The sequence below is a fragment of the Falco cherrug genome, chromosome 12 (assembly GCF_023634085.1).
Source record: "Falco cherrug isolate bFalChe1 chromosome 12, bFalChe1.pri, whole genome shotgun sequence".
Classification (NCBI taxonomy): Eukaryota; Metazoa; Chordata; class Aves; order Falconiformes; family Falconidae; genus Falco; species Falco cherrug.
Window position 1 is genome coordinate 23,199,233 of NC_073708.1, and position 27,608 is coordinate 23,226,840.

The window sequence follows — 27,608 nt, forward strand, 5'->3', positions numbered from 1 at the left end:
TCTGTGTGATTTACACAAAGCTCTGCCTGCAACCCCGCAGCAGGTGAAATACCGAGGCACTGACAGAAGGGACAGACGCAGCAAATGTCACTTTTTCCCTATATATCAGTATCAGCTGTAATTCACATGCAGTGTCCATAAGAGAGCATGAGCTGCTTTCCAGACCAATATTTGGACTACAGAATGTGGTCTAATTCCCTTGCAGCTTGTTGGGATACATTAACTCAGGGTGATGGGGCAGTCAGGCTGTCTCAGCCCCAACATTCACCGTGTCAGCATCCCAGAGCTCAGGGCTCTCCCAAAACGGAGAACCTGGTGGAGCTTGCAGTGAGGGTCTGCAGACAGGTGCCCCAGCAATGCCTAAACGGATAATGCATCCCTCTGGTTTCTTAGTACCACCATGTCCAAATCAAACCCAGTATCTTCTCCTCCCTTCTATTCCACCCTGCTGAGCCCTACAACCAGTAAGGTAACAGTGTAAGGCGGTGTCACACTGGGCGAAGCAATAGTGATGCACCTTGTTTGTCCCCAGCTGCTGGAGGCCATAAGCCAAGGGAGTCAGAGCAGGCGCCAGCGACGCCAAGCAGACAGACTCAAGCCCTACATTGCTGCTCAAGTGGACGTGCTGCCCGAGACTTTCACCCTGGGGGACGAGAAGAACTACAAAGGTTTCTACAACAAGCCCCTGTCTCAAGACTTGAGCTATCGTTGCTTCGTGCTGGCCTCACTGGAGGATGGAGACACGGTAAGGACTCTGCTGGGGGGACACAGCCTTTCCTAGCAGAGCTGGGGTGGGCTTAGTGCAGGCAGGGCAAGCCGGGATGGCAGAGTTTTCTCTGAAGAGAGGAGAGTGAGGCTGCATACGGGTCTCAACAAGCTGAGGTGGCTGGCATGATAGATGGTGATTTTGGAGAGAAATGGCACATGTATTTGACAAAACAGATGAGCATGGAGGGCAGTGTCAACACACGCGTTCTACGTAAGCTTGGTTGTGGCTTGCTGGGCTGTGTGCAGAGCAGAGCTTGACACACGGTTGGGATGGGCTCGGTTCTCATTCTGCTTCGGTTCAAGTAAGTGACTGGAAAACCACCCTGTGAAATCCTACCCTGCACGGTGGCTGCTGAGGCTCTGTGGTGAACAGGATGATCCCCTTGCAAACCTGCCTTCACAGGCCCTTCTGTGGCCAGAACCTCGCTTTCAGATGACATCTGAAGCAAACGTGCTTCCCATCGCAGTGGGTTCTCAGCAGGGCGAAGCTGCACACTTGCCTGCTGCGTAGGGATTCTTGCTCCTTTGCCTCTCCTTGCTAGAGGCAAATGGGCTATGCCTGTGTCGGCAGCGTGCCGAGCACACAGGGCCTGGCCACGTGAGGGGGAAGGGAGTAGCTGATGCAATAAGCCAGGAGCAGCACGGCAAGACCTGCGCATCAGTGTCCAGCTGTAAACGCGGAGGGCAGGAGTGGTGGTGGCGGCGGCAGTAGCAGTGGCCAGTGTGTAAATAATGGAAATAATAGAGATGCACAGAATACTTTGGTCGGCTTCCAAGCTGCGGCTCCCTTCCTCAGCCTCATTTGCTTGTAATGGCTCATTAGGGCTGGTCAAGTTCTTCATTACTCATCCAGCTCACATGTTCCCGTACAAGACGTGCATACTGGTGAGGAAAGGAGAGGCACAGATTAACAGCAAGGTGAGGCAGAGGCCTCAGGATGTGCTGTCCTGGTAATCCCTGTCAAGAAGAGATGACCTTAACTAGTTGATCCTAGACTATCATCATCATCATCTCCTCCCTAGCGTAGATCTGCCACAGCTCTCCAGTGAACCACCAGGCCAGCAGAGTTATTACACCCTGCTCCTAGAGACCACCTTTCTGCATCCCCCGCTGTGTTGCATCCATTTTCATTTGAAGCATGAGGCATTCCATCCAAGGCTGTGCACTATCTCCCCCACTCAGCTCCTCTTAAATTGCCTGCTCTGTCTCTCGTGTCAGCAGGCGAGCATAACATTGCCATTCTTCAAAGGCAAAAGGGAGTGTGGTTGAAATGCCATCTCTGAGAGCAGGGGCACCTGCACCTTGCAGTCTGCCTTTGGAAATGCCACTGAGATAACAGTCCTTCTGATCTCTTCTGCTTCTGCCTTCTCCCGGAAGGAGGCATCTCCAAAGTGTGTCTGCAGAAATACGAATTTTTGCCCCTTGCACAAAGCTTTGGAGATGAACACACATGTTACCTTGCTGCACAGATCAGCATGCTCCTTCCCCCGCCACCTAATGCATTTTGGCCTTTCTGAGTAGTCACAGGCAAAGCCTTTGTGCCTTCCTCACAGAGCAGCCATTTGCCCACACAAAGGGGGGCCCCAGGCCTTCTACTCCGTCCTCTCATCGCCAATGTAGCATCTTCTTGTCTGTGCCATGCCCAGACAGAGCTGTTGCAGGCTCCCCGCCCTGCTATTTGAACTGGATGAGGGGGTAAAGGAACAGACCGATGGGTTGCAGTGATCCCATGCAGACTTGTTTTTTAGGAACAGAGCTGAACTGGGAGCCGGCAGCTACTTCAGAGTCATTGAAACAGGGTCGTGTAGGGCTGAAAGATTTCATGGTCAAAGCAGCAACCACCCTCCATGCTCCCCCTCCAGCCAGTGGCATCTCTGACCACTGATAAATCTGAGGAGAGCAGCTAGGATACCACCACACCTGTGCGTGCTGCCAGAAGGATGTCACAGATAAGAGCATTTTCTGTACTCCACGCATGTTTGAAGCCAGGCTGGCTGGGATCAAGGGCACCTGTGAGGGGAGATCAAGATGTGCGTTTGTATGACACCAGCACGCTTGATTTTTCCCTTTCTTCTCCTCACATGCACACAGACAATGAAGTGCATGTTTAAACTTCAGCCTTAAAGCAGGAGATTTATAGATCCACAGGCACCTCTTCAGTGACTGACATTTTCTGTGGCAGGAGCAGAGCATTTCTGGCTCCCTAATGCTGGGCAGCAGGTGCTGCTCAAAAGCCACAGGCACTGAACTGATACACCTCTAGCCCTTTCTAAGAGGGGGAAGGGATTTCTTTTTGCAGCATTTAACCCTTCTGACCCCGCGAAGCTGAGCTGTGAAGGGACAACACAGCTTCATAAGCCTTAGCAACAGCAGAAGAACAAGCCAGGTGCAGTGTCATTTTTCTGCAGGAACAGTTTGGGTCACTGCTAATCCTGTCTTGCTGGTGGGGCTAGAAAGCTGTCCCTTTGGGTTATAAATCTCTGGGCTGCCAGATTGCAGAAGTCTCTGGAAAGAAACCTGTAAGCATGAGCCCCTTTCCAAGGTCTGTTTATGAGGGCTGAGACATCAGGCAGAAAATGTTCGTGTCATTTCGTTCCTTTAAGAAAACCACCTAGCCAAGCAGGGGGTTTCCTAATATAGTCCTGTCCAGGAGAGATGTGTTGGTATCAACACAGCAGGTATTATAAACCACTTAGGACTCATCAGCCAGCCCCACTGTGCAATTGGTTGGGATTCAAAAGCTTGTGATTTGGCTCCGAGAGAATCCAGGGCTGGCAAGTGGCGCTTAGCTGGGCTGCTCCAGTTTGGCACCTCGAGGCCAGGTCTGCCAGCCAGGAAGTTGCTGGCATGGAGAATGTTTCACACCAAGAAGAGATTTCCCACAGTGTGACCTCCGCTGATGTCGAGGGAGGGAGGATCTGGTGGGGTGCTGCTGGAGTTTGAGAAGCATGACCGTTCCCTGCTAGCCAGAGGCAAGGGGAAACCTCTGCATTTCAGGGATGTAGCTGATGCTTTAGCATAATGGACACTTGCTTTTCTCTCCCTCTCCTGCCAATGCTGTTCAGAAGAGATATGCAGCCAGCCCCTACTCGGATGAGATCGTGATGGAAGTGGCTTCAGCAAAACAGCAGGATGAACCAGAGATGCTGTGGGTGATGGGACCTGTCCTGGCCGTGATATTAATCATCATCATTGTCATTGCTATACTCCTTTTCAAAAGGTGAGATCCAATCCAGGACATAGCAGTTATGGCATGAGCACTACAGGTGCTGGCACCTTCAAGACCCTCCTTGTAGCCTTCATATATGGGGTGCTGTGATAGACGGTCCTTGGTTTTCCTGGGGAGGAGGAAGGTCTCTACCTGGCTGCTTTATAAAGAGGGTAGAAGGGCTGGGTATGCAGGAGTGATTTAACATGAGCCCCAGGACACAGAACTGCTGTAGATTCTGGAAATGTGTAAGCAGAGGAGAGCGGCTTTGTCCCTAAGCCAGTCTGGCCACTCTCTGGTCTCACAGTGTGGATTTGCAGCCTTAGGGACTTCTCTAATACTGAGTTTCTGTGGGAATTGCCTGCTTGGTCTCTGGCAGGTGCCCTCACTACTGTGAATTTCGAGTGAGGAACATGGTCTTGGTGGTGAGAACAGATCATGGATGTGACAGGCTGAAAGCAGAGGAGGAGCTTTCTTCATAAGGCCTCTCAGTCCTGGCTACCAGATCAGGACCATCCACGCACTGTACTCCCTGCTGAAGCAGCCACCTGCTTTTGCGTAGCAGAGCAGTCCTCCTAGAGCTGTAACTGTAGTGTGAGATGCTTGTTAGTCTTCCCGAGGAGCCGCAGGTTGCATTTGCATGTGTTTGGGTAGCCTGTTCAATTACAGTAGGTCATTCTCTATCAGCTCAGTTCTGAGGTTCTGCTCCTCCTGGACTCTCTATTTACACATGTATCTGTAGCTCGGGGAAGGGAGCAGGCTTTGTTGTCTGATTAAATGGAGCTCTGCTGTGCAGTCAGTGCCTTTCTGTGTCAGTGATCATCTCATTCTGTTCTTCCGTTTCTGCTCTTCCCTGGATCTAGTAAGCAAGAAAGGTATGAATCCATTTTATCTTCTTGTTTTGCTAAAATCTCAAGTCTATTTCCCTTTTTAAAAATCAAGCCTGAAGCTACTAAGGGGTATCTTTGGTTTTGGGAGCATGGAGCATGCCAGCCCAAGGGGTTTACAAAGACTTTGTTTCCTCAAAGGTACCAACCTCCTAGCAATTGTCAGCCTCTCACAGCTCTGAGGGAGACAGTTCCAACATAAAGACTTCCGGGATTGTTTTTGCAATTAAATTAAAAATCAAAAATCCGACAACACTAGCAGTTATAGGGGTTTCTTTGTTTTCTCAGTCACTTCAGACTGAGAGCTGTTTCATCAAGAATGCAGGTGCATTCTTGCAGTCTGTAACAAGAAAGCTTTGAGGGAATACCAGGCAATTTTAAGAAACAAAGTGTTAACGGGACTTTAAGGACAGAAAATGGCCCCAGAGGGAATTTCTGTACCTGGGCCCCATAGATGCTGTGCCCAGCTTGGCTGAGCTTTGCTTTGTCCCAGAGTCTGGTGTGGGTGGAGCACCAGGAAGCAGCACCAGCCCACTGTGCTCAGACCTGACATTCATGTCCCTGCTGCGTCCTAGCCCATGCAGCAGCAGCATATCGCCTTCCCGCACCACCTGTGTGCTCAGGGTGATGCTGTGTTACCCACGGGTACTACTTGCTGTCCAGCTTCTCTTTGGAGGCATTTTCTCCCCGCGATAACTGTGCAGCATATTCACAGTGTCACATCCACAACGGGAATGAACTGAAACTGAGTAGCAGTGGATAGCTCGGGATCTGGAGGTTTGTTTAGCAGTTGCCCTGACTAGGCTAATGAGAGAGACAAACATTAATTATGTGTTCTGCCCATTCCCCAGAAAAGCTGGGCCACTTTGCTCAGGGGCTCAGGGACTGGTACACAGTAGCACATGGCACATCCTGCTGTGCTCCTGATAGGAGAAACGCTGCTTTATTTGTTTGCCATGTATTTTCCTTTCTTTCTGTCAGTGCACTCAGTTCTACAGCTCTTTTGTCTCTGTCCAGGCAGCTAGAAGGCTTCTGAGATGTTGAGATGACTCAGAGTAGCGTAAGACTCACAAGCTGGTCCTCCCCATTGAACAACTTCAATGTTTGATGCAGCCATGGGCTGCAGATGGAGCTTGCTCACAGTCTGGGCCTCAGAGGGAATGCAGGTTTCACTCATGATTTATGCATTAAATTTTCCCTAATTGCTTCTCACTAGTGCCAGCCCAGCATGCCCAGCTCCCCATGGAAGTGATAGTGCCCTGGGCGTGTGCAGAGCATTTCTGATCCTGTGTGGCTCAGGGTCACCGCCATCCAGAGATGCAGCTGCCTCTGTGCAGAACCTGGCAGCTCTTCAGGGTGCCTTGAAATGCCTCACAAGGGGGTAGAAAACAGAGACTGACTGCTGCGATTCATGGGATGGTAAATAAGCTGGCATTCATGCAGATTAGCAGCGATGCAGCTTCCTCTCTTCTAGAAAACGTCAGGTCAGGAGAGGGATTCACCATCAGGCAAAATCCATTTTGGGGCTGTAGCCAAAAGACAACATCTCAGTGTATTGCTGCGTACTCAGCACGCTGGCAAAGTGTCAGGGTCACCACAGACTCAGAAGAGAGTAGTGCTGTCCTGCTCAACACCCCTCTCTACTGCATGGGTATATCCACTATACTTGTAATACAGAGCAAGAAGTGGGACTTAAAAGAATCCCTAGAAACCCTTCTTGCGCTGTTAGATTTTCCTTAATATTCACTTGTCCACTTCTTGATTGGATCTGTCCCTGCTTTGCCTGTGCATTCCAGCAAGAGCCTGAGGTGGTGGCATTGTTCTAGGCATAAATATAGCATGAAGAGACAACAGTGTATTTTATTGTTCCATTAATACACGCCTTGGGTGCCTTCAACCATTCAAGACATGTATTAATGGCCCAATAAAACACACCCTGAAGAGCCTTTACACTATTATATTACAGTATTCTATATTTAAATATTTCTAATACTTGAAAAATAATTTTATTATATCCTTCCACTGCAGGAAATAGTTCCTAGAGAGAGTAAGAGGAAACAACATCTTGCATATATCTGCTTTTTCTCTAATAAATGTTATGCAGAATATCACATTTCAAAGTGCCTCACTAATCAAACCTCTGTCATTGCTTGCATATGATCCTTCCTGTTTCATAGATGGGAAACAGGAGGCACAGGAGGGGGATGTGACTTGCCCAGGGCCCCAGTGAGCCTGGGATGGAGCTGAGTATCTGGGACGCTGGGACCCCCAGACTCCTTCCCAGGGTGGTTCATGCTGGTCTCTGCCAGAGCTCACCTGCTTGTCTCTGTCCATAGGAAAAGGGCACACTCCCCGTCTTCCAAGGATGAGCACTCCATTGGCCTGAAGGACTCGCTTTTGGCCCACTCCTCTGACCCAGTTGAGATGAGGCGGCTCAACTACCAGACTCCAGGTAAGGAGCAGCTAACCCCCTTGCAACCCTCCAGTTCCCCTTCGCCAGGTTCCCGTGCCAGAGGAGGAGTTGCAGTCCGCCCCCGGCAGCAGCTCTGCCCCTTCTCAGTCACAGTGGCACAGGGGGGAGCTTAGACCGAGGATATCCAAGTGTCCAGCCTCTGGTTTGCAAATCCTTCTCCCTGGCCCTGTCACTGCAGGCACACAAGGCTGGGGAACCTGGATGGGGACAGCCTGTTGTGTGGTCGTGTGTCAGACGTTATGTGAAGCTCACTGCCGTTGCCCAGAGCTGGGAGGAGCCTCCAGGGAGAGCTGGGAGAGCTCATCAGTGCCTGCACCTGCGTTGCTCCCGGGTGCTGTGCTGGCTTGGTCCAGCCTGGGATTCAGCACTGAGCACCACTGGTGCAGTGCCGGCCACAGGGGCTGCATCTGGGGGGATCAGGAGGTACAGAGGGCCCTTGTACTGCTGAGGGTATCCCAGCAGCTTCCTCCTGGGATCTTTGGTGTGCTGACCCTCCTGCTCTGCTCACCAAAAGGTGAAGAGCTACCTGCAGCCTACATTGCTCCCCAGCCAGTGCTGTGGCCCAGTGAAGGGTGCTGCTGGTCACAGTGGTCTCAGCACAGAGGATAAGTTCAGTAAAAGCTGTTGCTTTCTGCATGCAACTGTTCACTGCAGAGCATCTTGTCGTGCCTGTACTGGCCTGTAGTGCCTCGGAGTGTAGCTAGTTCGCCAGCCCATACAAGCAACTGTACTTCACACTGCAGAAAGGTCTCGTGCTGCTGCTTTGTGCCTGTACATTTCTGATGGCACCGAAAGCACAGTACGTGTCATTGTACCAATCAGAGACAGGCTCACCCTGACTCGTTCAGAGCCTTTCAGAGAGTCCAAGTCCTAGATGAAGTGGCGGAGCACTTGGGCTTTTGAGATGGAGGGAGCCGTCCAGCAATAAATGAGGCACATACAGCTCTTATAACTTGCAGCTCCTCCTGGTCTGTAACCTACTTTCCTTTTCCTCCTGCTGCTCATTCATCTAAAAGCTTTCGTCTAACAGGAGAGTTTTGAAGGGACCATTTCCTGATGTAAACCTGCTGTGTCTGTCTGGGAGGGAGGGTAAGAGGAGCCTTTCCCGTTGCTGCTCACAGCGGTCTGGCTCAGACCTGGGGTGGGCTTCACCAGCACATCTCCCTCTGTGCCAGAACAGCTGTCAGAGATCCATAGTTAGTGAATCTCCCAGGCAGTATCAGTGGCAGATCTCAGGGGTAGGATGCAGCCACAGCCTGGCAGTTGCCAGCAGACCTGGCATGTTAATTGGCCACAGCACACACCAGTATGGTATTGCAGCAGAGGAGGAAAATGTGTGGGGAGCCAGGGAGCCACCTGCACTGGCAGAAGATCTCAACAGGCAGATCACTGGGAACAACACTAGGGGAGGGGTTCACACACAGTCAGCAACAGCATGTGGCTTCTTAAGAAGCAGCAAGGTGCTGAACAGGGCTGCTCCAGGACACCTGTGCGTGCAGACAGGCCTCTGTGACATGCCTCCGCTGCCCAGGAACACAAGAGCCATCTTTGCTGTATGCTCATGGTTTACATTGCATGGAGGAGTGTGACAGGTCAGTCTTGTGCCTACTCCCATCTACAGCAAGGTCAGGGTTTGCAACAAGGGCATCCCTTGCTAGAGCTGTTGGAAGGGTCAAGAGCTGCCATCAGAAAGAGCAGCCTGGGAAATTTTCCTTTTCCTGCCTGTGCCTAAGGATAAGCCAGAGACGATGGCTCATTCAGTAAGTTTGCAGAGCTCTCTGGAGAGACAAAAACAACCCAAAGTGTCCAGTTCACTCAAGGCAGCAGCAGTGCCCTGGGGTGCTGCTAGCTGACACTCCCCTGCCAAGTGACAGCAGTGTGCCCTCCTCCCCTCCTCCCCCCTGCATCACTTGTGAGGCTCTGCAGGGTGGAAGCAGGTGTTGTGCAGATAGAAGTGACTGTTCCAGCTCCTGACGAGCTTGTTCTCATTAATGAGGAGGCATGAAAACCACCAAGCCCAGTGGGCCCATGCTGTTGCCTCTGTCACCTGCTCAAGGTCAAGGCAGTGCTGCGTGGATGCACTGATGAGAGGTGCTGGCCACCAGCCCTGCACACTTTGGTAGCTGGTCTCCCTGCTGGAGTGTGCTGAGCAGGGAAAACTTGTTTAATGCATAATTAATTGGGCTACTGTTATTAAATATTAAGCTTTCTCATATTCATGGTTTTTACTTCAGACAAGGGTTACTTCCCCCACTGTCGGTGTCCCTGTACTAACGTACCATTGTGCCAAGTTGCTGAGAGGATACAGGGCCAGGCAGTGTCCCAGTACACCGTGAAAGGAGGCTGAGTTGTGCTGCTGATGAGCTGCAAGCGAGCTGGAGGCTCAGGGGCACTGAGTAGAGATTGCTGGGGCTGAGCGCAGTCCTCCTGGCCACCGAGCAGCACAGGTGTCCCCTGTACCTGCCACCCACCTGCCCCCTTGCTGGCTCCCCTTGGGCACAGGGCCATGGACAGTGGTGTGCAGTGTGACCTGTAGCTCTCCATGTCAGATGAAGACCTGTGCGCTCTCTCCCCTGCAGGTACCTCCAGCTCCACGTGTTTGTCAGCATCAAGGGATGGTGCTGGCCAGGGCCCAGTGTGTAACAGCCAGCCACAGAGCAGCCCCCAGGGCCAGGCAGGCGGTCCTGTGCGGGAGGGAGGCTCCCGGTGCTGTGGCACATGGTGCTTACCTTGCATCTTCATCTCTTTGTCTTGCCGTTTCTGAACTTCTGCGATGATGACTAAAGGCTAATGGGATTTCTGTTCTTGCCCCATTTCTTTTCTTTGCAGGTGCCAGTGTCCCCAGTTGCCCGAATATCTCAAGTTAGTTTTAACTCCTGTATTTATCTTTCAACACCTTTTGCTTTTTCTTTCCCTTTCTCTCTCGTCTCTGTAGTTTTTGTTTCAGTGTCATGAAGGTCACCCTCACTCACAGCAGACTGTAGAACAGCAGTGATTTCACTCTGACATGACATGTGGGGCCAAGCTTGGGTACTGTTTGCGCAACACTACAGCAGCTCACCACGGCACAGTGCAGAAGGGAAGGCCCTGGGTGCTGGGCTGCCAGGAGGCTCCTGCAGCAGACCTTCACCTGCTCCCAGGCCTCCTGTGCCCTTGCAGTGGCATGCCAGGCTCTGCCATGGCACCAGGCCTGCAGCTGGCCCTGTGTGGAGACAGACCCTGGCCGTTCTGGAGGGGGTGGCCAGCTAAAAACCCCTAATGGACAAACTGGAGGGTGCTTTGAAGCCCAGTAGTTGAACACACTCTCCTCCTACCTCAGGCAATCTGGCTTCCCTGGGCTGGGTCACCTGTGCCATAGAGTTAGGCAGAATGGATGCCAAAGGATGCTATCTCTGAACTGCTGTGCAGTCAGTCTCCTTGGCAGTCTTGGTGCCAGAGTCCCAGGCACAGAGCAGAGGGACTTACTGCTCCAGCGGGTTGGATGGAGTAGTACCAGGACTATGAGTGTAGCTGCCCCTTTACCTCTTGTTCTGTGAGCTTCCAGTTCACTCTCAAACCACCATAAAAGCGTGGCTTCCCTGCTGCTTGATGTACAAGGCGTCTGCGTCTGCATGCAGGAATGGGAGAAATACATAGGACAGATGTTTCCCACAGGAGCAGAGCCAAGGGCTTGCAGTCTGTGGCCCTGCAGGCATTGTGAGACCTCTGAGCCCTTCTAGCCTGGTGGGGAACTCGCTGTTCCCTTGCCAGTCACTGGAAGAGCATGTGAGGTCCTGGTAGTGTGTACAAATCCCCTCTGTCTTGCCCTGCACCGTCGGTGGCAGTTGTTCTAGGTTCACCATAATGGGGCACCAACCACCTCGTACTCCCCATCTGCTCTTGCAGCTACTTTGTTGCTGCAACACTCCTGTGGCCAGGAACGCTGAAGTTTGGAGAGACCCCATTGTATTTCTCAGCAGGGATGTGTGCCTGCAGCTCTGCTGTGGTCCACGGCTCTGCCATACTTCATACATAGCCACAATGGGATAAGCACGTACTGTGGCCGTGTTCCAGGCTCTTTCTTCTTCCAGCCGCATACTTCTGCCTTGGTCCACCACTGTACTCCTTCAGTTGCTCGTCAGTAAGAGCTCTGCACTGCAAAGGCTGCTCCTGAGCTGCAGCCTCTGGTGCTCTGGCAGCAATAAGCAAATTGTGCAGAAAACCGACCATTATCTTTGTGAGTCTGCTCAACCATCTCAGGGATCCTGATGGGTGAAGTGGCAAACAGGACCGTTTGCAGGAGGACTTCAGCGCAAGGCAGAAGAGGAACCTTTCCTTCTTTGTCTGTCCGTGTGCTCTCAGGCCATCCATGGATAGCTTTGCACTATCAAGTGATAGAAAGACAAGTGTGTGTTGGATTGGGTCTTGCCTATGTGCAGCAATGTCAGATGGTGAGGAGCCCTGTGTTGGTGCAGTGGCTGTGGTGTAACACTTCCATTTTACCACCTAGTGACTTGTCGCCACTGTGTGAAATGCACATACCCAGCCTGGGGGCTGCTCCATCACCTCAGCGGCCCATCACTGCCATCTGTGGCAGCATTCAGGCTCCTGAGTGATTGAGAAGCTCCTGGCCATGCTCCAGCCTGTCTCCCTGGGTGTGAATCAACAGCCTCAGCCTATTAATAATCATTATTACCCACATGGGGTTTCTGGGAAACCCACAGAGCAGCCAGTGGAGTCACAAGCCTTGGGATTTGGATGAGCCAAGCTTTGGATGAGTTGTTATACAGCCACGTTCCTGCCAGTTCACCATCTCCGCTTCAGAGAAGGAGATTGCAGTGGTTTGCAGTGGTTGAGCCCTGAACCCTGGGGCCCCAGTAGGGCTCCTCCCGATCCCACATGTACACCCCCACATCACCTGTCCCCCTGTGCAGGACCCGTGGGATCCCCTCCTCCAGGCCTCTCCCCCGAGCAGGGCTTGGGCTGTGCCCAGGATGAGCCATACTGTGCAGCCCTGCTTTAGACAGGGCAAGGCTTCTGCCGTGGCTTGAGCTGCACCCCAGCTTGCAGCAGCCTCCCAGAAGCTGCTGTAGGGCACATCGCTGCACATGGTGCCTTGCACGAGCCAGCCCAGTGGAGCTGCATTTTGGGCCCTGGAGCTCACTCTGCCTTTGGAACCCCACTGAAAAGCACCGAGTTACGCAGATGCGGGCAGAGCTGCTCCACAGCTCTCTGAAAGTTGTGCAATCTCCAACCAGGCGAGCAGCCGTTCCTCCATGGGGCCCTTCCCATCTTCCTCTAGCTCCCCAGGGGCTGGGCAGCACCTGGCTACCCAAAAAGCTGTGCACGTACACCACAGAGGTTTCCCCTGGTGCAGGTCTGGGCGAGTTCCTTTTTGGCTGATGCCATTGTTAGGGGTAAGCAGGAGGATGAGCCTCAGCCCTTGGCAGCGAGAGCGCCAGAGAATCGGCGCCTTCAACTCCAGCCCGTGTGGGAGCCTGGGAAGCGCACTGACAGCATGTCCTCGGCCCGTTCCTGCCAGGGGCTTGCCCGAGCCCCTGCCCGCTGCGTGGCCTGCTCTGTGTGCCCGGTGGCTGTACTGTTCGAGCATGCTCCACCCGGTCATGCACATTCTGCACCTCACCTTTCTGTTTTGTTTCACTGAACCATGTGCTCTGAGAGTGCGTGCAGCATGCCGTGTGGTCTCGCTGACTTCCCATCCATCCTGCCCAGCACTTCACACATACTCACACATGTCTGCCTTGCACCTACCTTTCGGGTTTGATGTGAACGTGCCATTGTGGAGCCTTCCTCAACCCTGCAGAGCCATAACCCTTCTCCTCTCCCTTTTTTCCTCCTTGTCTTGCTTGCAGGCATGCGCGACCACCCCCCCATCCCTGTGACAGACCTTGCCGACAACATCGACAGGCTGAAGGCCAACGACGGGCTGAAGTTCTCTCAGGAGTACGAGGTGAGCGTGAGAGCATACCAGCATACCGGGCGGTGGGGGCAGAGCGTGGCTGGCCAGGACCCCCGGCGGAGAGGGCTTGAAAGCTGAGCCGAGCCTCCCCCGCACCGGTACTGCCTGTGCAGGCTCCGCGCCAGCCCTGGGAGCCTGCCAGCTCTCCCTGCCAGCCCCAGAGCGGTGGGAACTCGCCTGGAGCAGTTGAAGCATGGCTTGTACAGGGAGAGGGCCTTGCAGCCGAACGCGCAGCAGCCTGCCGTGCTCCCACCATGGTTACGGTCTTGGGAGTGAATGGGAGTCGTGTCTACCCGCCCAGACTGTTGCTGTTTGCTTTGTTCTCCCGCTCCGCGAGGATTGCCCTCCATGCAGGTTGGCTGAGGTATTTCAGTCCACAGCATCACTTCCATCTGCATTCAGAGCTTTGCTTTCTGTGCCATCCTCTGCTGCCGACAAACAGGCATTTGGGGTTTCATTCCTGCTTTCCCCATCTAGTCTCCCCCTGCACGCTGCTGGACTGTGCTGGCATTAGCTGTGCCATTTAGCACCTCTGCCACCAGAAACTCTGCTAATGTCCCACTGCCCTGGAGCAGTCCCAGCTCCCCTCCCTACATGGAGCTCTTTGTGACTGTGCCCTGCAGTTCTGAGCTACAAACTTCCCAGCGGTGCTGGGTCACATTCCCACCCTTACCCTTATCTCTGACGGAGCCCCTGAATAGGTACCGTGGACACCTGCCACCACTGCTGCCTTTGCTCACAAACGCAGGCACGTGCTGGGTGTTTGGCGAACACTGCCATCCTGCACTGCACCTCTCCCAGCCTGATCCCCTCCATTTCTGTCCTCCCCTGAGGACAACTTGCCGAGGGGACGCACACGTGGAGGGGAAGGGCTGACCTGCACAAGGGCTGCTTTGCCCTTCTTGCCACTCTCTGGGCTAGATGACTAGCTTGAAAATATGTAAAGCTGGGGAAAGTTCCTCTGCAGCCATGACAGCAGCAATGGCAAGATTATGTTTTCCTCCGCTTACATGCAGTACCTTCTTGAGCTGCAGGGGGCTTGTAAATAAACCCCCCACTAGTATTAAAGAGGGAGTAAATTTGAGAAGTGTCCTTTGCACGTGTTATCACTTCTGTTTGAATTGTTATCTGCCTGTGCCTGTGGCCTCCCCTTCCTGCAGCGTACCTACACTGATTTATGGGATGAAATCAGAACATCTGCCCACAAGGTAGGATTATATATGCCAGGAAAGGGAGAGCAGATCTCTACGTTGTGGAGGTAAGGGACAAATTCCAGCTAGTTCAAAGGGTCTGCTGCACATATCTGAGGAAGGGGCAGAGCTCCTTTTTGCTTCAGGATGCCAAGTGGAGGGCTTTGCCATCCCTTTGCATACTGCTGTCTAGACCAGAAAGGAGCTGAGTGTTCACCAGCTACAGCATTACACTGCAACTTGGGAAATGTTTAGAGGAATAATGTGCTTCCCTTGCAGTTACCTGTGTGTTCATGTATGTCCTGCCAGCAGTGCCAAGGTATACAGTCATATCTGTCTGCCATGGGCTTTTTGTTACAAGTCCAGCTGAAATGTTAAGCAGGGCTGTCCACTGCGCTACAGGCAGACTGTGCCTGTGCTGTGCTGGGAGGATTCAGCAGGATCCAGTGTCTGTGCGCTCCCATCTTCACACTAGGCCCGCGCCAGCTGGAGCCTGCAGCATAATACTGAGATGTGGGAACTGTTTTGGAAAAAATGAGCATTAAGTAAATTCTCTTAGCTGTTTTCATGAGCCTCTCTTTTCTCATTTCTCTTTCTTAAGAAGTATCATGGCTGGTTGAGAGCACCAATCAGTTGTACTTTTCATGTTGAAGCAGCTATTAAGTAGCTGATTGTTGCATGTAATTTTTTTCCCCTGGATTCTGCTGTATTTGACTCATATCAGCTAGAAGTTTGTGAGCATGACAGGCTCATACGGTGTTTGACACTAGGATGGACCCCAAAGCAGAAGGGGTTGCCCCTTGCTGGCATGTGGGGATCAGTACAGTCATTCCCATTTGAAATGCCCATGAGAAAAATCCTGGCCTGAGTTTGCAGAGAACAGCAGCTGCTTGGGCAGGATTGTGGCAGCAGTGGGTCTGCTCTCATCCTGGTCCCTATGTGCGCTGATTTGGCAAGGTGACAGCTCCCTTTGAGGCCTGTGATGGGAGTCCTGAAGGGCAGGATGGGCATGGCACGGGCTGCTGAGTCAGGGAATCTACAGAGTGGATGTGGAAATAGCAGAGGTGGGAGGGAAGCAGGCTGTGCAGCCCCTGCGGGAGCCCAAAGGGCAGGAACCACAGCTCTGCAAATTCTGTGCAACTGCAGTCAGGAAGTGATGATACAGGCCCAGCACTTGCCCTGGGACTGTGTGAGCCCCAGACCTGTGCAGAGCCGCGTGGTGACCCAGCACTTCAAAAGATGGAGGCCCCAACCCTGTTTCCCTATGGCATGCTAGTGCTGCCTGAGCGGGCATAGCACAGCTGAGCAGGGAGAGCTGAGGGACAAAGGCATCACAGGTGAACCCCCAAGGCCCATTTGCTCTTTGATTGTGCTCTGGAATAGTTGCATTTTAAGTGTTTTTGCAGAGCAGCCTGACAGCCTAACATCTCCGTGGGGTGCAGGGCTGTTTATAGATGGCTCACATTCTGGGAGCAGTGGCACCACAGGCGGAGAGCAAATATTTAACAGCACTTTTAACCACTGAGGCCAGCTGGCTCAGAGCCATCAGTCTGGTGTTCACTTTGGTTGTGCAAGCGATAGCAGGGTAACCTAGACAGAGGTGACACAAAACCAGACTTGTCAGCACCTCCCTGCATGCCTGGGGAGGGAGCAGGGAGGGTGGCAGAGTTTTCTTGGAGCCGTCTGGCCTCCATTCCTACAGGTCGGAGAACAAATGATGCTGCTCACACCAGTTTGCCAGCCCACATGGCCAAGCAGCCCGTGCAACGAAGGCAGCACAGAGAAAGCGAGCTGTGCACCGGCTGCAGCAAGAGCAGGCTCCTGAGCTGCCCGTTAGCCCTCACCCTTGATGGGCAGGGAGCAATTCCCACGGGACCTCCACGTACTCCTGGTGCAACAGGAGAGGTTGAACTGCAGGTGCTGGGAGCTGAGGCGGCTGCAGGCACAGTCCACTGCTGCAGGCTGCTCTGGTGTGGGGAATGGCACAGCCCCACCATGCTCTCCCAGGCATGCAGCAGAGCTGGGGGGAGCGGAGTGCAAGGGTCTGGCAGCAGCAACCGGCCTGGCCACTCCAGGAGAATATTTCATTTTTAGTGTACAGTGAGGGCTACAGTGAATTTACAGTGTGGGATTAATGGAATTAAATAAGTAGAAGGGAGGCTGAATCGATTAATTATTTATCCGCGGGCTGTGGCGGGTGCTGCAGCTGTGTTGGAGCGCCTCCTGTGGGCCGCCGTCCCATGCTGCAGCCTGCGGACGCGGGGCAGGATCCCGTGTCGGATGAGGGGGGGTCGGTACTAGCACTGGTACAAACAGGCGCGCACATACGTATGCACCGCATCTTGCACTTGAACTGTGGGATCCAGCAAGCCGAGCACTGCTGTCCCTTTTGTTGCTGTTAGCAAACACGGGACAGACTGGCTCCAGCTAGGGCTGCTTCCTGCTACCTTGTGGCTGCTGCCATTTCTGGGCTAGATCCTGCACCACCTCCCCAGGGGAAAATTTTTTTCCTTACGTCCAAACTGCAACCTGTGGCCATTGCTCCTTGTGCCTAGTCCCTTCAGCATGTCCCTCCAGTGGATGGCCCCTGGGAGCAGAGCAGGCTGGAGGTGATGAGAGCCAGGCAGTGTCCTTCATAATCTTTAAACGGTACATGAGATCTGACTGCGCTCCCGCTTCTCGGCGTGGTGGGGAGGCTGCAGCCCCTTCCCCATAGTTTTGTATGGAGAGAAAAACACTGCTGGCCTGCCCAAATCCCATGTTTGTTTGCATTTCCCTTAAAGGCAGACAGGGACTTTGCGTCTGCCATGCCTACAGCCCTGGCAAAGCAGCTTAAGCAGTGGGAGAGGTGCTTGGGTCCCTGGGGCTGGTTAGCCCAGGAGGTGCTGGACCCAGGGTAGCTGCATGTTGTGTGTTTAATGGGCTGACCTGGAAGCTGCCTGGCAGGCACGCAGCGCTCACGTTCCGGTAATAAGAATAGTAAGGCTGAAGTGCTGCCAGCGATTGATTCAGGAGCGCATTATGTCCTCATTTGAGGCGCAGCGCAGACTGACAGTGGTCAATGCTTGTGCTAATGCGGTTGATTTCACATGAGGCCGGGAAGCACTCACAGCCCCAGCGCCTTCCCCTCCCCATGCCCTTGTGCAGCCGCCTCTGCCCAGCTCCTTGGCTGCCCCAGCCAGGGCCAGCCGAGCTGCTGTGCTGCCCCAGAGGGCTGCCTGCCCATGCCTGCCAGGAGGCAGCTGCAGGGGCTCCGCATGCAGAGGGGGTTTGGAGCTGCACTGAGGAAGGGGAGCAGCAAACCCAAGGTGGACAATATCTGAGAGACAAACTGGCACCCAGGGATGTTTTCAAGATGTTTGTAAAGTGCTTTTGAGTCTGTCGAGGAAAAAGCCTTTTTCCAGTCCCGTTTCTGTGGCTCTGTCTTTGTGTTGATGGCAGTAGCAGCAGGGCTCCCTGAGCTGCTTTGGAGAGATTGCTCCTTACACCTCTGTGCTGGGAAGGAGGAGTTTTACTAATTGGGCTTTTTCTTAATTTGCACTTGCTATCTTACAACATCTCCCCTGTCACTTTAAAGTAAAGCAAAACTAAAAGTCATGGTGCTTTTAAGTTTGTTCCTGGCTCATTTCCTTCCAATTTCCCAGACCTTCTGCTTTCTAGGAAGGATGAGTTTAAAGTGTTACTTTGATCAAGTTTGGGGATGAAGCATTGATTCCTGTGAGCCCCAGAAAGGAACCTGAGCAGACTCCCAGTGCTCAGGAAGTTGGGGAGCAAAGAGGAGAGACAAGGCAGTGCTGCCATAGTCAGGGGCTGCAGAGCATCATACAGAGGTGGGGCAAGACTTGCTCCAACTGCTGTCCAAGCAGCCCATCATCCTCCCATTTATTTACCCATTTGTTTGCCTTAAAGGGGGGAACAGGTGTACATTAATTCATCACCAGAGTTTAAATTAAATCATTTTACTTCTAAATGAGTCACTAATTTGCAGGAGTATTTAATTACAGCCTCTTTGCACTCAGGTGCTGTATTACTTCTGACTTTCTCACCTGTTTGCCCTCTTCAGAGGCTGATGATGATTAGACCATTTCTGCACATCCTCATTGCACATCAAAGCAATTAACCCTAATGGCAACACCTTGATGCTGCTCCTCGATTCTGGGGGCCCTCGGCAGCCTCCTCTTCCGCCAGGAAATAACCCTTTCCACCACAGTGGCAGGACACAGACTTGCACACTGCACCCCACAGCTTGGGCAGCCCTGCAGCCTTTTGGCAGTGGTTTACAGCGTAGATTGAGCACGAACAACTGCACTGAGCTCTCCCTGCCTCTGCTGTGAAGGGAGGACTCGCTCCAGCACCCACCTGTGCCTGGCACTGAGTGAGTGTTCACAGGGTGCAAGCAGGGCTGGTGCTTTCTTGTGTCTCTCCTTAGCGGCAAGAAAATGCTCACTCATACCTTTAGGGCCAACCTCAGCTCCATCACTAGCTAGCCAGCTCTCTGCGTGGGCTGTCTGTGCAGACTAAGGCCACCTTTTTGACAAAGAAATAGGCATGGGTGGATTTTTCTCCTTAGTGCATCTATTTGTGCTTCTCCTTCGTGTGCTCCAGACTGACTAGATCGGTATCAGAACCCCTGTCACTCAGCTCTACTCCAAACAGAGAAGTCTTTATGCATTTTGTTCCTCTTAACCTTTTCATGTCTTTGATCATTTCTACTGCCCTTCTCCAGTTCAGCCCCACCATTAGGTGGGCAGCAGTCATCCCTGCCACACAGCTGAGGGAGGAGAGCATCCAAAGAGCCGATTCAGTGGGCAGCCTGTCCTGAAACCAAAATATAGGTGCCTCAAGGAAATGAAGTGCCCTAGAGAGCCGTGAGTTGCACCGGGACAGCTCTGTGCCTGGGCAGAGGAGCGTGCAGGGGCTGTGGCAGCCAGGCCTGTGGGTTTCCAGCCAGGAGCGTTGCCTGCAGCCTCCACTCCCACCATCCATGCTGCAGGGCCTCTGAGCGCTGCTGCTGCCTGCTTATTACGCTGATAATAGAAAATTACAGGTTTTCTGTAGGAAATGTCTATTTACATCCTACATTTCCCAAACTACCTATTAGCATCGCTGTGATGTCACATCCTCCTGTGTGTTTTCGTCAGCAGCGGCCCCTCTGCTTGCAGGCAGCCTGCTGCTGCGGGGTGGGCTGGCAGCACGGGCCACATGTGGGGACAGGCCACACGTGGGGACAGGCACAGGCGGCTGCCACCTGCCTCGGGGCTGGCGCCTGTTCTCAGGGCTGGCGCAGGCAGTGCCTGCGCTCCGTGCCCAAGCTGGGTGGCTGCACCCGCTGCCAGCCACTTGGGAAGGGCCTGCTCAATGGCACAGGAGGGTAGGGGACAGCGACGGGTGTCACCTTGTGCACAGGTGGAGGTTGGTGGGCTGAGCAGAGGGACCGTGAGGGCTGTTCAGGCGAGCCCAGTCAGAGAGCTGTACTTCCCGGCTCAGCCTTTTGCTCACAGCTGATCCAGAGCTGACGGTCTTGTGGGATTTTTACAGCTTGAGAAACCTACTGCAATGGCTCTCTGCCAAGCGATGAACGTGGATGCCTGCAGAGAGAATAACGTGCAGTGCTTCCCCTGGCCTGTTTTTGCTCAGTACTTTTGCCTGTGGGCCAGCAAAGCTTCAGAGACCCTGAGCTGGAACGTGATTTTAAGAAGGCTTTGACTGTGTTGGTAATTGTGGGGCAGAGAGGTTCACAGGATGACTGATTTCTGCTCTAGCTGCCTGTCCCAGGCTTGCCCAAGGCTGCATGTGCAAAGCAAGTCCCTGCGTGAAGCAGCTGTCTCACATATCTCTCAAAGAGGCCATCCCATCTCCGAGGGGTGCTTTGGGGATGGTCCTTTTTCACCTTGTTTCATGCATGGACAAAAACAACAGGAAAGGCTTTGGGAAAGGGCTGCCTGGCCATGGAGGAGTCATGCACCGGGTGCGCCAGCACACGGCCAGTGAGAGGAGCACTGGGTGTGGGAGTCCAGGACATAGGTGGGATCAGGATGTGTGCTTTTCAGGCAGCTGCAGAATGCGCAGGCCTTTGCCCAAGATTTATAAGCGCATCTCGTCTCCAGGTTTATAGTTCTTTGTCACTGTATTAACTCAAATGAGAGATGTTTACTTTGCATAAGTAGCTGGAGCAATGTATAGTAACCTATCAATTTTCATGAGTATTCCCTGGCAAAAGCTCATAGGCTCTTGCAGGACGCTAATACCTAAAGCTCCTGGGGCACAAGACACCCAGGGCTTGCTATATTTCAGGAGACTGCAGTTCAACAGCTAATAAAACTGCTAGGTCAAGAACTGCGCGGTCAGGTCTCTGTGGAGTCCTGGCATAAGACCAAATTTCTGCTGATGGGTAACTCCAGAGGAAAGGATGAGCGTGCAGCCAGAGTGGAGATGAAGGCTCATCTGCAGCAAGCTGCCCTAGTGAGGGGCTGCTCTGCCTGCAGGTCATGGGAGTCAGGTCCCACTGGGGCGTGGGTTTCAGCGTGGTCTGGCTTGACACTGCTGCTGGGGACACCCACACAAGCTGTGTCTGGCCTTGAGAGAGGTAAGTGGGGGGATGCAGATTTACTGACTGAAACACGTGAGCTGCAGCATCCTGCTGTGCTGTAATCACTCCTGACTCCCTCCTCCTCTTTCTTTCCACAGTCCATTGATCCCGGGCAGCAGTTCACCTGGGAGAACTCCAACCTGGAAGTGAATAAACCGAAAAACCGCTATGCAAATGTGATCGCCTATGACCATTCACGAGTCATCCTGACTTCCATTGATGGTAAGAGTGACTCCAGAGTGGGCACCGCAGCAAACAGTTGAACCTGACTGTGGCAGGGGACCATCTTTTTCCCTGTTCTCAGCTGAGCAGGGACAAACACCAAGAAACATACCAGCAGGAGCAAATGTGTGTTCTGGCTGGCAAGAAGAGAGGAAAGACTCTGCAGAGTTCCCCCAGCTTTCCCACTGTCTTCAGTGCAGTGTGCCCCATATGGTTGCTTCTTGCTTCTGCTGGTCCCAGGAGCCTCCCTTCTCGCTGCTCACCCCCCTGTGTGACTTTAGCTGCCTTCCTCAGCATGTGGTGGGACATGGCACTGTCAGCCCTACCACCCTGTGCCCCAACACGACTGCATGGCCAGTATCTTCCTCTGGGACTTGTCAGTGTTTGCTCCAACTAAGTGGCCAGAGCTGCACAGGGTGAGCGTTGCCCCTTCCCCTGGGGTATCAGGCTCCATACATCCCTGTGCTTCATGGGAGATGCAGCAGGCCCTGGTGTTCATAGCACTTGAGCCCAGTGGCCCCACATTTCTGGAGTCTTGGCTAATACATGCTTTTAGTGCCTGCTTTGTAGTCACCTTGCACACAGGAGCTGGAGCCTGGATACCAAAGCCTGGTACCTCACCCATTCCCACTGTTTTGTAAATCAGCACCCTGCTCTGCATGCCAGTACTGAGCCCTATTGTGAGGGAATGAGGAAGATGCAGCTAATTCAACGCACCCTTGCCTGGGGAAGTGACTGGGACCTGGCTTTGAATACTGGTGGCCTTGCAGTCACTAGCATCCTTTTTCTTGAGATGGAAGTCTTTTCTAATGCTAATGCACTGCTCATCCTGTGCGGGAGGAGGAGGGGGTCCCTCACAGCAAGGCCTGTTAAGCAGCAGCAGCTATGCAGAGGCCTGGCATGCCTGATCATGGGCAAACCCTTAGACAGCTGTGGGGTGAGCACATGGGGGAATCCCTGCTTTCCAGCCTGACTCAGTTGCCATAAGTAGTGTCTGTGTCTTCCTGGGAACAGTTCCCAAAGCGCCCTGCCAGGTCCCCGCCGCCGCCGGTGCCAAGGGAGCCGGGTGCTGCACTCCAGCTGCTGCTGCTTCCCCAGAGTCACCAGCACTTTATTTCTGGTGGAGACTTGGAGACTGCTGGGACGCGTAGAAAATTCCCCAGGACAGAAGGGTGAGGGGGAGACCCCCAGCTTTATTTCCTTCCTCTAATGAAATGCAGATGCACTCTCCTTGGGAGACAAGGAGATACCTGCTGCTTTTTCTCCCTGCAGCCCGGGCAGCCTATGCTGAGCAGGGTTTGGAAGAACAGCTCCAGGCCTCTGCTTTGCCATTTATTTTACTAACTGTATGTTTGCGTTTTAAAGGCCTTTACAAGAAAGTCCTTTCCTTAAAGTGGTGGAGGCAGAGTAGGAGTTGGAGCAGCCTCTGCCAGCAGGCAGCAGAGGGGGGTCTCACACTGAGGAGGGTTTCAGTGGTGGTGGGAGGAAGGTCTCTGGCTCCTCTGGGGTACTTGTCCCTGCAGGAGGGGTGGGAGGACATCCCTTCCTGACATCCCCTGCTAACAGAGACAAGCTAATGAAGCAGCCTCATTTTTAAAAGGTGCTGTAGGACCATAACAAATTGCTAGTGAATTTAAGACAATTATTTCAATCAGTTGCTTGGGGCCAAACGAGCTCCTTAATATTCCTGCCTGTGAATTTCCCTTTGTGTGCGGGTGGCAGCTGTCTCTCTGCTTTGGTGCTGCCTGCTTGTTGCATTAATGTGGGAATTACAAAGGGTTCTTCTTTGTTCAGGCACCATCCCTGTCCTTTGCAGTATCCTGGGAGAGATTCTGGCATCACCCTGTAAAGGAGATTGTCGAGAGCCTTGTGAACGTGCCAGCCTCTTCCCCTGCTTGCAGAGGGCAGCAGAGTGATAGGCAGCAGGGTCATGGGCTGCCCCTGGAGTAACCAACGCTTCGCCCTCTTTCTCCACAGGAGTCCCAGGCAGTGATTACATCAATGCCAATTACATTGATGGGTATCGGAAGCAGAACGCCTACATCGCCACGCAGGGACCTCTGCCAGAAACCCTCAGCGACTTCTGGAGGATGGTGTGGGAACAGAGAACAGCAACTATAGTCATGATGACCAGGCTGGAGGAGAAATCCAGGGTACAGTGTGTGTTTCCTCTCTTTTCTGGAGCTGGTGGCAGGGGCAAGAGAGAGCTAAGGGCATCCAGGGAGAGGCAGGTCCATTGGTGTGGCTCACTGCTGCAGGCACCCCAGCAACAAGTGTCTTGTAAGCATATCCCTGTATGACAAAAGGGTGGCAAAACCTCCTGTCGATGCTGCTCTTTAACCTCTGTCTTGCCTGTGTGTCTGCATGCACACCCATCCTTTCTCTGCCCACATCCCTTGTGCCAAAGGGAGAAAAGAAAGCTCTGAGATGGGGAGTGCTGACGGTCCCCGAAAGCCTGGGGGTTGTGTCTGAGAAGCTGCAATGGGTAGGTGGCATCAGCAGCATCCTGCAGCCTGACAGGGCCCTGGTGTCTCTGGTGATGCAGGGAAATGGCTGACGGGGTCTCATTGCAATAACAAGACTAATTTGTGCCTTGTTCAATGATAACATTTATAAATGATCAGCTCATTCTGCCAAGATTAGATATTCTGATGTAATAAATGCAAAGCTGCCTGAAAACCATGGGGACGGCACAAGGTGGAGAGAAAGGAGCAGGAGCCCTTGCTGCAGATGATGCTTATGGTGTCTCATGGCAGAGGCTCCCGCTCACCCCCTGAAGCAGCAGCTCATAAGCTGTGACCGAAGTGCTCCCATGCCCAGATGAACCCTTCAGGCAAAGCCTGCCTAAGCAGGAGGCAGCTTCTGCCTCTCATGATTCAGTATGTTCCTAAAAGTAAAATTTTAGCAGTGAGCATTTGTACTTGCAGAATATTTTAGTGTTGCCATGCCAACAGCAGGAGAAGGGGCTGTGCACTCAAGCTGTGAAGCACTGGTTATTTTTAGCCCAATAAGCTCGTTCTTGAGAAGCAGAAACTGTCAAGTTTGTGTTTAGTTAAAACTTTTGCCGCATGCTCTCCCTCCGTTTCAAAGCTTTAGCACCGAAATGCTCGCAGGGGTGTCCTAGCTCACGCTGGCTGGGAGGAAGCAGCTGGAACAACTGATCACCATGGCAAAGCAGATCTGCTTTTTCTGCGTACAAAAATAGGCTTTGTTCATGGGCTTCCCCGGCTCTTACAAATGCCCTACAGCCTGCAGGGGAAAACTGTTTCTTGGAGACAGGCTGCCTCTAGAGATCCAACCCCAGGTTTGCACTGTGCCTCCCACTGCACAGCCCTGCCTGCTCCATCTGATGGCCACCATCACCTGCCCGGTCCAAACAGGTGAATTAACCTGCCTCGTCCTGCGGCTCAGGGCTTGCACCTGGGCTAAGCAAGATCAGAAGGTGCTGATCAACTGTTCTCTTCAGCTGGGGGTTATATGGGGACTCTCTTGTGCTTTCACATTTCAGTGATGAAGCGTATATTCGAAGTACGAGGAAAAGCCCTTTTAGGTTGCTAAGTAAATCCATGCCCAGAGTCCTGACTTAACTTCTAGGCTGCTTAGTTAAGGGAAGGCACTCCAAGGTGCCTGTTTCTCAAAGATAACGGGTTTCCTTTGACCCCACAGGCACTTGTCTTTGCCTGAGATGCCTTTGCTGCTGAGCGGTGCGTTATCTCCCTCCAGCACGCTCCCTGTCATGTCATTCTGCAATTACCTCCTGTGGTATTGGTTTCTGTCCCAAATACAGTGCACGTGGTCAGGCTTCTGGTGATGGGACGGGCACTGTGAATCCCTGTCACGGGCAGGTGGTGACCAGAGCCCTCGCAGAAGCTGCAGGCAGCCTGCCTGACTGGGTGTGCTGCTCAGGGGGCTCTAGGCTGACCCGACTGGACCCAGATCCTAGCATTCACTCCCTGACACCACTTGCCCATGCCCTGCTGGCTCTTTGGCACATCCCCAGCACTAACAAGAAGGGCAGTTTTCTCAGGCACTGCAGGAGGGGCAGGTTGCCAGGGGAGGCAATGGGGAAGCCCAGCCACTCCTGAGTCAAACCAGCCCCTCCACAGCGAGGGCTTCCCTGTTTGCTGGACTCTGTAGGTGCCTCAGGGCACCCGCTCACAGGAGGGCCCTGGTGGGGAGCTGGGATGTGAACTTGCAGGAGGCAGTTTTCTCTGGGGTTGTTGTTGGCTTCTCCAGCATCTTCCAAGGCAGGACAGCTTTCAGCCACCTTCCTGCTCCTGTTTTCCTCATACCCTTTTGGTGATGACTAGAGCTCACTCAGGTGCGTACCTTTTTGGAACCAAGGAAGATCCCACTCACTGCCCATTACTCCCAGCTTTCGGCATGAGTCACTGTTCTACAGTTTACTCCACTCCAGAGCCTTCAAACCTCATCTGATGCAACCCTTTGGGTCCCTGCAGCATTGCTGCCTGCCGATGTTCACACTGCAGTGGGACAGCGCTGTCCAGGCGGTCACATGGTGTCACAGCATTACCCACCGATGACCTTGCTTGAAAGTCCCCTTGCCCGGGGGTTTCAGCGCCAGCACAGGGCTGTCTCTCCAGCTGTGGAGCCTGGGGTGGGCAGCAGGTCTTCATGGCAAGAGCAAGCAGGCTCTGCCACCTTCCCACACGAGCTCCCCAAGGACCCCTCGGCAGTGCTGTTTGTAGATAAGCCGACCGACCAGGACCAGCAGCAGCTTTGCAGCCCTGTAGGGGTAACACTGCTTTAAAGGGCTCCTGAGCTGTAGGGGGAAAAAAAATAAATCTTTAAAGAGCATCAGCTTTTACGGTCTGCAATTTTAGCTGGCTTGATGGTCCAAATCATCCTCCCTTTTTCATGTTTTCACAAAGCGAGAGGCACATAAAGGATAGAAATGGCTGGATTGTGCAATTTAGCTGCCTTCAAAGCTTTACAATCAGTTTCAGAATCATTTGGTGGCAGTTCAGAAACACACATTGTAGATTAGCTTTCCCGAAGCTGCAAGCGTGGCGTGTCCCTACCAGAGTGCGTTGCATGAGAGAGGTATTAAAGCAGGATTTCTCCTACCCTGGGCTATCCCCAAGAGCCCAGCAGAGCGAGGTCTCCCAGAGCAGTGCCATGGCTTGTTCCGTCCCAGCCCAGAGCACCAAGCAGCCATCCCTGGGGTGTGATCTCCTCTAGCGCTTTGTGTCCCCAGGCAGGGGTGCAAAGAGGCTGGTGCTCAGGCGCTCTGGGGGAGAGAGGCTTGACAGCCACATCCCGCTCCAGCCCTCCCGCTGGCAGCGATGCCATCTGGAGCTTGCGTGCGGGGCTGGGAGCAGAGCACAGCTCTCGAGCTGAGGAGAGGTGCCCGGCTGCTCCTGGGCACAGGGCATCAAAGGGGAGGGACAGGAACCACTCAGCAAAGCTGCAATAAATGGCTGTTCAGGACATTACCATGCTCCTTAAGTTAATGAGAAGCAAGCACTGCCAGAAGAAAACATCTCTTATCTGCTTTAGTGCCACAGTGCATCGGCTTCAGCATAAAATTTACAGAGCTTGAAAATGGGGCATAAACATTATGGGTAAATTTGGCAGAAAATGTGACTGACTCTTATCTGGTCATGAATAAATAATTTTCAATTACCGGCCCAGGCACTGCTATTATCCTGCACAGGGAACTCCTCTGAAGTTTGTTTTGTGCTTGAGCACACATGGCTCTGTAGCACGTGGGTGGCAGGAGGGGGCCACTCTCCCAGAGGTGTGGGCTTAGGCTCGGGGACATGTGCTGCTCCTCTGCAATGTCCCCTGCAAATCACACCAAGAGAGACACAGCAAGCAGCTGTCCCCAGCATGTGCAGGATGCCTTTCTGCCCTCCCCTTACCTGCTTTAGAGAGGGGTCACATCATCCCCGAGCCAGGCAAGGCAAACTCAGGTAGCCAGAGGTGCAGCTGCCACCTGCTTGTAAGGATAGGATCAGTTTAGCTGTGAAATAGGGTTTGTGACCTCCGAGTTGTTCGCTCTGCAGCTAGTCAGCATAAAATAACAGGCTGCTCTGTGCCAAGCGAGGAAGAGAAATCTTCTGAGATTTGCACAGGGCCTGCCATGCTGGGAGCACAGATCCAAGGCAGCACAGCAGCCCGAAGGGCAGGAGATCCTGGGCAGGAGGCAGCAGAGCTGCTCTGGGCTTGCAGGTGCCTGCAGTACCCACCAGGCAACCTTGCCCAGGCTCTTCTGCCAGGGCAGGGCTTATTGAGAGCAGACCCAAAAAAAAAGCAGGGACAGTTGCCTCCCTCCAACCCCAGGTTGCT

The 27,608-nt window shown here is 53.2% G+C and overlaps 1 protein-coding gene across 7 annotated transcripts in view; it reads left to right on the plus strand.

Moving 5' to 3' along the window:
- The window catches only part of PTPRF (protein tyrosine phosphatase receptor type F), a 392,585-nt gene that overhangs the window by 352,079 nt on the left and 12,898 nt on the right, over positions 1-27,608 (plus strand). For all 7 annotated transcript variants that reach the window (XM_055724616.1, XM_055724615.1, XM_055724619.1 and 4 more), the window contains 6 exons: positions 533-745; positions 3,834-3,988; positions 7,200-7,315; positions 13,189-13,286; positions 21,173-21,296; positions 23,274-23,449. In XM_055724616.1, the coding sequence (XP_055580591.1) occupies positions 533-745; positions 3,834-3,988; positions 7,200-7,315; positions 13,189-13,286; positions 21,173-21,296; positions 23,274-23,449 (882 nt within the window). The remainder of the gene's footprint in view (positions 1-532; positions 746-3,833; positions 3,989-7,199; positions 7,316-13,188; positions 13,287-21,172; positions 21,297-23,273; positions 23,450-27,608) is intronic.